Source organism: Sinocyclocheilus rhinocerous, unplaced genomic scaffold, assembly GCF_001515625.1.
Source record: "Sinocyclocheilus rhinocerous isolate Xijiao unplaced genomic scaffold, SAMN03320098_v1.1 scaffold35, whole genome shotgun sequence".
NCBI lineage: Eukaryota > Metazoa > Chordata > Actinopteri > Cypriniformes > Cyprinidae > Sinocyclocheilus > Sinocyclocheilus rhinocerous.
The window spans coordinates 27,293-37,032 of record NW_015661991.1 but is presented as its reverse complement, the minus strand read 5'-3'; the positions used below and the strand labels follow the sequence as shown (position 1 = coordinate 37,032).

Genomic DNA, 9,740 nt, shown 5'->3' with positions numbered 1-9,740 from the left:
GTTTGCATTTGTGATCGGAGAAACGACAAACAACAAGCGCTACTCTACACTGCTCAAAACTCGCATTTGAATCGTCAGTGGCAAATTCTTTAAATATGAAAACGTACTTACAGGCTGTGAGTCAGCATTATTTGTCAGCATTATTTGTCAGCATCATAGCCTGTATACACTCCAAAGAGAAAAGAAAACTTGAAATCGCATCATATGACCCCTTTAAGTTAAGTTTAATAGTTTTAGTTGTTTTAACAGCAATAACATCTTGACCTTGATATACTTATAAAGGCACTTTACAATGTAATAGTATTATTCTTTTATGATTACAGTAAATATACCTAATTGTGATGAAAATAATGTCATTATCAAAAAATAAATAAATGAACAAAATTGAAGGCATTTTTTTTTAACTTTTATTTTTTAAATATTATTTTCCCAGTTTTTTTTTTTTTCTTCTTTTTTTAATAATTTGACAGTTTCCATGAGAGTCACTTTAACACAAATGTCACTTCTCTCCTGTCTCTCTGTACAGAATGTGGTAATGCTGATGAGTGACTTTGTGGATTGGCTGATCCCAGACATTCCCAAGGACATCAGCATTCAGATACACAAGGAGAGGAACCTCATCGTTGAGTTGTTCATGAAAGAGGAACGGGGCAAGAAGTACAGGAATACCATCGGTGACCCAAGCCCCCAGCCTCTGCGCTCGCGTCCCAGCTCACAAGCTTAGCCCAGCGCTCGCTCTGATCCCAGTGCTGCGAGGTAAGCAGTAATACGGTCCATTCCAGGGCCTGTTCCTCACTCAGCTCTGTGTCCTGCTCAAACAGAACGGAAAGCCTGTAGTGGACTGGCCTGTCCTGGAGGACCACTGCTGTAAGGATCAATGCTGTTACAAAGATTGTTAACTGACTGCCGCCTCATTAGTATACCAGAAAAAAGTTCCAACAAGAAAAAGATTTCTTTTTTTCTTTTGTCTGTTACTGAATTAAGCACTCTCTTGGATCTTTTTCTATCAGCTATATGCAATTTCTGCAGGTAGGTGTGTTTGGAAAGAGGGCTGTAGGGTTTGTATCGTTTTATCTGTTGACTGATGAATATTGTATGTAGTTTTGTGAAGCATCGCTGCTTTAGCATTAATAGACAGCTAATGAGCATTTTATTTGAAACTACAATGCTTTTATATGAATTTTAACCTGAAAATGTAACATTTATGTTTTCGATATCGATAGGATAGGACTGAACTGAACCAACTCGTTTAAAGTGCTTTTTAAATTATTTAATATTAGACATTTCATTCAGAATATTTCTGGTCAAGTGAATTAGTAGCTATCAATATCATGCTGTTTCCTTTTTAGGCACTAAGTAGTTCTGTTCTATCATGGTAATGATTGTGTCTGTTTAGCCTTTAGCTGTCTATATATAAAATATAGACATAAAACCCTGCAAATTAATCAAAATAACTACAATCCTCAATCTTGGTCTTTTTTTAGTATTCTAGAATTTCTATTATATGCGGTGGAGTGCTTTTTACAGGATGTCGATTGATCTCGGGGATTTTTGGCAGCATGCAAGTGCTTGGTTTTTAGGTAGTGCGTCTGAAAATGCTATCAAGCTGTGCTGAGAAAGGGTACGCTGTATATAAACCCATGACGTTCAAGAGGCCTTAATATTCATGAAAATGTCATATGGACAGAGATTTGTGTCTGCTTATCTGATTGTTTTCTCTCTCGTCTTGATTTGTGATGTTCCAACGATGATGGAAACAATAGGCTATATCTTGGTATGTTGCATGTGTCTTCCATTCATAGAAATTGTGACAAATAAAAGAGTGGTTTTAATTAAAATTAATATAATATTAATATAAAATATGAATTCAGTCTTAAGATATACTGTTTGGAAATATGGCAATGTTTTTTTTTTCTTTTTCCCTTTTTTTGATAAACTGTAATTATTACACAAAACTCTGTATTTCCTTAATTTTTTTCTCTTTTTTTTAAAATATACATGCACCCCCAAAAGGCCTTAGTTCTACTATAAATGTAGGCTACAATGTAAACCCATTTTTAGACTGTTACATCATACACATACTGTTTACCTCTGTGAAAGAAACCTTTAAATGTCTTATGTCATTGTGGAGTTTCAGTGTCTCAAACTGCTAATGGGAGGTTATTATGACTGTACTTTGGCTTTTGAATTATGTTTCTAAAATAAATATGTCATACATTTGGTATGTATAGCCTACATTTATTGACTCTTGTAGACCAATCACCTGTTGTTTGGAGATGAAACTCACTGAATTCATATTTGCTGCTTGTGTCCACAGAGTGCTCCCCTTTGGGTTAAATATAAAGAAGGAGGAGCGATATAATGGGAAGTAGGTAATTTCAGTTCCCTCCCTCAGTGTCGCAAAATTCGATTAATTTTTCGAATCGATTCTTTTGAATCAGTCATCAGTTGAATCATTTACATCTCTGGAAAAAATGCGCGTGTGTTTTAAAGCTACTTATTAAAAAAAACACCTCAGTTTCGTATGTGTGTGTTGGTCATACAATCATAGCACAGTCCAATGTTCCTGCTGTTCGGCTATTACGATATTTTTTCCCCGGCTCAGTCCAAATGAACTTGTTCAACAGCTCAAATCATTAGTTTTCAGAAAATACGAATAAAAGGCGGTTTTGTTCTGAATTCTTACAATCATTTTGGTACTACTTTTAGAACTTTGAACCTCTAACGTCTACAAATCAGAGAGTTTTTGACTCGAGAACCGCTCTCAGACTCGCTCAGTCCGGTTCACAAATGAATCAGACCTGATTCGTGAACTGGGAACATTACAAACAATCGACTCAAAAGAACAATTCGCCCACGAGTCGGACACCGCTAGTAAGGAATACGTCGATTCATTATTACGAAAAGTTGTTGGCGGGTGTCATTATTGGTTTCTAGCTGACCTGCCAAAGCAGTGGAGCTGGGTTAGTTTTAGGACACAAGGGAGGGGGTTTTCACGATGCTTTGCTAACGTGAGAGAGCCAGAGCTGAAAGCGAAAGCGGGGGATGCGGTAGTGCTGTATTTGTGTTAGCATTCAAACACATCATGGATAACAGCAGATTTAGAACCATGTTACTAGCGATCTCTGATAAACTTACTGAAGACAATGTGAGAAGTCTAAAGTTTTTGTGCCAAGAAGTCGGGAAGAAAAAGCTTGAGAAAGTCAATAAGGGGATTGATCTTTTCGAGTGCTTGATCGAAAGAGCTGCAATTGCACCTGATAACACTGAGCTTCTGCGAAAACATCTAAACCAGATCGGCCAGACAGTTCTACTGAACATAATAGATGAGTACGAGAGAGGAGCGACAGGAAGCCCTCCTGATGTAACGTTACCAGACGCAAAAGAGCGAGGTTTGTATACTTTTACTGAACAACACTTGCGTTTCATGTCACACTGAGGCTGTTCACTGACAGCAAAAAGTGGATCATAAGGCAGCTGCATATCGATATTTTTGCTCTACACTCTAAATGTCTCTTATTTGTAAGTGAAACGATGACTTGGAGCAGGTTGAGGTATAGTTTCTATGGTTTTTAAAAAATGTATTCTGTGGTTTTGTACCGCTGTGTCTCTGAGGCGATGTTTACTCTGTAGAGCTGGCTCTTTCGTCTTGTCACTAATATGTGAAACGCAAGCTAGCAAGCCGGTTTAACATTTAACATGTTTTAACATTTATTCCTTTACACGAACTTGTATTTTAGTAATACTTTTTAACTATTCTGTCTGTAATACAATAGTAGCCTAACTTGTATCTTTTTTTCACTAATATTTGTTTGTTAGATACTCAATATACTTACTATCCCAAAATGTTCCATTCTTCTATTACATAAATGGTAACAAATTGCTTATTTTTTCCTCTCTTGATTCTAATTATGGTGTTAATTACAGCTGCATATCGATATTTTTGCTCTACACTCTAAATGTCTCTTATTTGTAAGTGAAACGATGACTTGGAGCAGGTTGAGGTATAGTTTCTATGGTTTTTAAAAAATGTATTCTGTGGTTTTGTACCGCTGTGTCTCTGAGGCGATGTTTAACTCTGTGGAGCTGGCTCTTTCGTCTTATCACTAATATGTGAAACGCAAGCTAGCAAGCCGGTTTAACATTTAACATGTTTTAACATTTATTCCTTTACACGAACTTGTATTTTAGTAATACTTTTTAAAGCACTATTCTGTAATACAATAGTAGCCTAACTTGTATCTTTTTTTCACTAATATTTGTTTGTTAGATACTCAATATACTTACTATCCCAAAATGTTCCATTCTTCTATTACATAAATGGTAACAAATTGCTTATTTTTTCCTCTCTTGATTCTAATTATGGTGTTAATTATAATTTATGGTCTCATAATAATAATAATAATACTATTAAGCCTGTTTCATATGCAGGTACGAATTTCTAAGGCCTTTAAACCAGTGGTTCCCAACCCTGGTCCTGGAGGCACCCCAACACTGCACGTTTTGCATGTCTCCTTAATCAAACACACCTGATTCAGGTCATCAGCTCATTAGTAGAGACTTCAAGATCTGAAATTGGTGTGTCAGAGAAAGGAGACATGCAAAATGTGCATTGTTGGGGTGCCTTTAGGACCAGGGTTGGGAAACACTGCTTTAAACTATCAACGCAGCTAATCATAACTTTGTTGAAAAACCTGTTGTACACAGTCTACTACATGCTTTCTGTCGGCTGATTGATAGTATATACTTGTTTAGTAAGTAAAAGGCCTTTAGGTTGAGGTACATGTCTTTTTGCTGTAAAATATTTACTGATTTTTATAAAGTAAAAATCAGAATTATATTGTTAATAAGATTAACATTTATTGGACTGAAGCTGGTTTACTTATCGAAACAAACAATTTTTTTGAAAAAACATGTTAAAGGGGTCATATGATGTAATGGCAGGCAAGTATTTCAATTTAGTTTAAAAATCGCTTCTCTTTATAACATAAGGATCACGTCCAACATGTTGTGATTATCAATACCTTTCTCTTGTAATAGCGTGGTGGGTGAAGAGAGATCCCCTCATAAGAGTGAAAGGCGTTTGGTGTGCAGCAATTCAATGAAAGCGCTATATATATATATATATATGCATCATGCCTAAAACAGTAGCCTACATTACCGACTTTACTGTATCTCATCCGTTCTTTTTCAGTCACTCCTGAATGCTCACTAACACAGATTTAGACAGATTTGTGAACAATATTTGAGAGAAATAGGCCTTTTGTGTACATAGAAAAAGTCTTAGATCTTTGAGTTCAGCTCATGAAAAATGGGGGCAAAAACAAAAGTGTTGCGTTTATAATTTTGTTCAGTGTATATAATGCAATGCAATATAAAAATGATTATCCTAAGTTATGTACAAAAAATATATAATTATAATTATAATTTTGTTCAGTGTATTTTGCCCCCACAATAAAAACTACAGAGCTTTGATCATAAAAATAAGCATTTAAATATCATCTTACTAAGACAATATCATTGGGAGATACCGAGTGACAACTGATATTTGCTGTATATGCATTTTATGCAAGTAGTCTGGTATACTTTTATAGAAAGTAATTCTATAAAAGTATATAGAATTTATATTCTATATACTTAGAATATAGAATATAAATTCTATTAAAAAAAATAGAATCTAAAAATCTAAAAAAAAAAAAATTAGATTTACATTAGAATCTATGAGAATTTTGTCTTACTTTTTGGCCCTATGAATAACAACATCTACACCAAATAGCATATTTTTGTTTAGTATGGGACTTTTTTCAGCTTTAAGTATTCTCGTTATATCAAACTATATGGGCCATAAAAGCCATTTTTTCATTTTCTTTCATATTTTGTAAAAAAAAAAAAGTTACTTTTTTTTTGTCATATGTCAGACATTACAGGGTTAAAGATGTACACAAAACTAGTTAAATGAAGTCATTTTACCCACTAATCACTAAATGATTTAAAAATTTAAAAACTGTATTGTGAAAAATGTAACAAATAGGAGGTAAGACATTGTTATTTGGTGATGCACACAGTAATCAGCCTTTGATGTCATAGCGGTCAAATAATGCTGATTATGTTGATCAGTATTTCCCCCAAAAAGTATCTAGAATCTCAGGCCAGGGGGTGCTTACACGACACCGTTTTCAACTAAAACCAGAAAACGCCCATTTTTGGTCCTTCATTTAAACGACATCTGCGTTTTGGGGGACTGGAAAACGCAAACCTATGAAAAGTGCAAGTTTTGGAAAATGATACTGTTATTGTCTCCATGTAAACTACAAAAATGCGTGTTACGAGATCAGTCTACAGGTGCATCTCAATAAATTAGAATGTCATCGAAAAGTTCATTTATTTCAGTAATTCAACTCAAATTGTGAAACTCGTGTATTAAATTATTTCAATGCACACAGACTGAAGTAGTTTTAAGTCGAATTACTGAAATAAATGAACTTTTCCACGACATTCTAATTTATTGAGATGCACCTGTATATAGGTATGTGTGCCGGTGTGGAGTGTTTCTTTACAAAGTGACATCGCCAGCTACTGGCCTGGCATGCATAATACAGTGGTTTTGGTCGTTTTTGTGCATCCGTGTGAACGAGGATCGTTTTAACAGTGTTGTCGTCTGTATGCGAAACTTTTCAAAAACACAAAGGAAAAACGTTTTCCATTTTAGTATAACATTCCCTTGTAAATGTAACCTTACAGTTGTACAAAGTAGTGGTCAACCGATATATCGGCAAGGCCGATATAACGGCCGATATTTGGCATTTTTTAAATATCGGAATCGGCCGATAAGTTTTCCTGTTTGGCCGATGCGTTCATGGCGGGACTTTTATTTTGATGGCGCTGAGAATGGCAGCACATTCTCCCTCTTGTTCGCTCTTCGCTGTTGTCGTTAACAGTTCTGTCTAATACGGATAGAACTTAGAAGTCTGTCTAATAATCAGATAGAACGGTTAAACAAAGGAATTAAAATGTATACAAAAAAGTATTATAACGATTGCTTTAATATTATTAAAGGCAAACATTATAATACTTTCTTGTTTGCCGTTAGCATTCAGCAAATACGGATTTATATCATTTAAACAAATCTTTGAATGACTAATGAACATTTAATTTTTCAAACCTTTCAAACTTAGTCGGATCCAGTTGGGAGATCTTGTGAAGTGTGCATTTATCCTGCATGATCGCGTGTTCTCTGCGTGACGGTCGGTCCGTGCGAATTGGATGCAAACAGGAGGAAAGTTCAGCTTCACTGGAGACACGCGATCGACAAACTTTAAACTCGTGATTTCAAATTATGCTGCGCTTTATGCATTCGCCCACTGCCATATTTATGTCATTTCCACTGTGTGCTGTATGTAAAATAAGTGTTACCTTGGCTTTATTTGAAAAAATATGATTCCCAATGCTCACAAACTTCCCAGAATACTGAGTGCCCTGTTGGTTACAGTGTTTACTTTTAATTATATTTTTTATTAAATATTTATTTGTGAAAAATACTTTGTCATCTAAAGTATGTTTATTTAACACATTTATTTTTAATCCATTTTCAAAATGATTTCAAATTTCTTAAATATGAATTAAAATAAATAAAATTATATCGGCCACCCTGCTTTTCAAGATATCGGCATCGGCTGTCAAAAAAAAACAATATCGGTCGACCACTAGTACAAAGTATACAAATGTCATCACATTCAGTAACACTATATGAAACCAAAGTGGCATTTATTTTAAAGAAAGATGAACTACAGCGAGGCTAGTTCTGAGAAAAGGTCTTGTATCATTTGTTTACAATGCTGCTTGGTTTTTTATGAAGTGAACTCCATTGTTACTTTAGTGTCCAAATGCAGTGACTAAACAATCCAAATCTGCCCTGCAAAGAACCACTCAAAGGTTTTCATTCTACAAGAGTTTTATTCAGATTCTAATCAAATTCAAATGCTTTCCATCTCTCTCTCTCTTTTTGTAATTTTCACTGTGTGCTGTATGTAAAATGAGTGTTACCTTGGCTTTATTTGAAAAAATATGATTCCCAATGCTCACAAACTTCCCAGAATACTGAGTGCCCTGTTGGTTAGTGTTTACTTTTAATTATATTTTTTATTAAATATTTATTTGTGAAAAATACTTTGTCATCTAAAGTATGTTTATTTAACACATTTATTTTTAATCCATTTTCAAAATGATTTCAAATTTCTTAAATATGAATTAAAATAAATAAAATTATATCGGCCACCCTGCTTTTCAAGATATCGGCATCGGCTGTCAAAAAAAAACAATATCGGTCGACCACTAGTACAAAGTATACAAATGTCATCACATTCAGTAACACTATATGAAACCAAAGTGGCATTTATTTTAAAGAAAGATGAACTACAGCGAGGCTAGTTCTGAGAAAAGGTCTTGTATCATTTGTTTACAATGCTGCTTGGTTTTTTATGCAGTGAACTCCATTGTTACTTTAGTGTCCAAATGCAGTGACTAAACAATCCAAATCTGCCCTGCAAAGAACCACTCAAAGGTTTTCATTCTACAAGAGTTTTATTCAGATTCTAATCAAATTCAAATGCTTTCCATCTCTCTCTCTCTTTTTTTTATAGAAAAAATAAATATTGCAACTGAAGTAATTGTTGAACGTTTGGGTAGAAAGTGGCGTCAAGTTGGAAGAAAGCTTGGACTTCAGGACACTCAGCTGGATGGCATACAGGAGAAGCACAGCCGGGACCTGGAGGAGCAGGTGAGGGAGCTCATCAGACAGTGGATGAAGAGGAGGAGAGAAGACGCCAGAGTGGAGGATCTCATCAAAGCTCTGCGGGACTGCAGACAGAACCTCACTGCTGATCTTGTGGAGAAAGAGCTCGGTGCACATTGAAAATCACCACCGTTCTATTATAAAACATCAGAACTCTGGGATTAATAATGTGAATTTCTTTTTGAAGAGCAAATGAACTGAATTAAATTGTGTTTACAGATCTTTCGGAATTAATTGTACACAGCCTTGTTAAATATTGATTGGAGGAAATGTTAGATAATATATTTTACATTTGTAATGATAATGCAGGGCATGAAAATGAAATATATTGAATAAGTGTCCTATACGTATTGTTCTCAATCACCTTTGCCTTTGCAAAACATAAGGATTTTTCCGTTTTTACTGAACATACTCCTAAAACAACACTGTTCTTCTGTTTGTCTAAGGATGTATGATACTTACAAAGGAATAAAGGGACAGTGATATGTGATTGAACGCTGTACCTCATAACAGGCATTTCTACTGTTTAATAAAGCACATTTTGAGCCATAACTTTTTCTTATTCTATATTTCATAGTATAGAAATGCTAAATCCCAAGATTTAAATACTGCACAAAAAGACAAGTTTATTACTCGGAAGAGTTCAGTTTTCACTCTCAAACTGCTTCACAGAGAGGCATGTGTTCAACATGTTTCAGCATGGAGTCCCCTGACATGTCTCGGCTCCAGCAGAAAGATTTCTGGAGATTGCATTATTTGGGAACGGTTTATTTTGACTCGTCTCAAATTTGTCCCACACCGGTTGTACAGGTTGTTTCCCAAAAGCAGCCTAAATGGCTGGTATGGGGACCACTGATGCCAGTGGTTTCTACAATCTACTTAAGGTTTGGATTACACTACATTTTTTACAAATCTGAATATTAAAACTAGGAATCATGCATTTGCCGAA

General features: G+C 35.1%; 2 protein-coding genes across 2 annotated transcripts in view; both read left to right on the top strand.

Moving 5' to 3' along the window:
- The window catches only part of ano1a (anoctamin 1, calcium activated chloride channel a), a 36,564-nt gene extending 34,340 nt beyond the window's left edge, over positions 1–2,224 (top strand). The window contains exon 25 of the mRNA XM_016536838.1: positions 527–2,224. Coding sequence (XP_016392324.1) covers positions 527–724 — 198 coding nt within the window. The 3' untranslated portion in view covers positions 725–2,224. The remainder of the gene's footprint in view (positions 1–526) is intronic.
- Positions 2,225–2,790: 566 nt separating this feature from the next.
- Positions 2,791–9,336, top strand: LOC107727098 (FAS-associated death domain protein-like). Its single transcript, XM_016536863.1, has 2 exons — positions 2,791–3,392; positions 8,640–9,336. The coding sequence occupies exons 1-2, from the start codon at positions 3,086–3,088 to the stop codon at positions 8,909–8,911; spliced, it is 579 nt and encodes a 192-aa protein (XP_016392349.1). The 5' UTR covers positions 2,791–3,085; the 3' UTR covers positions 8,912–9,336.
- Positions 9,337–9,740: the final 404 nt, after the last annotated feature.

Bases quoted from the DNA above. Each gene is read 5' to 3' on its own strand.
- LOC107727098 (XM_016536863.1), top strand. From the start codon at position 3,086: ATGGATAACAGCAGATTTAGAACCATGTTACTAGCGATCTCTGATAAA. The intron at 3,393-8,639 runs GTTTGTATACTT...TTTTTTTTATAG, and splicing joins ACCAGACGCAAAAGAGCGAG to AAAAAATAAATATTGCAACT.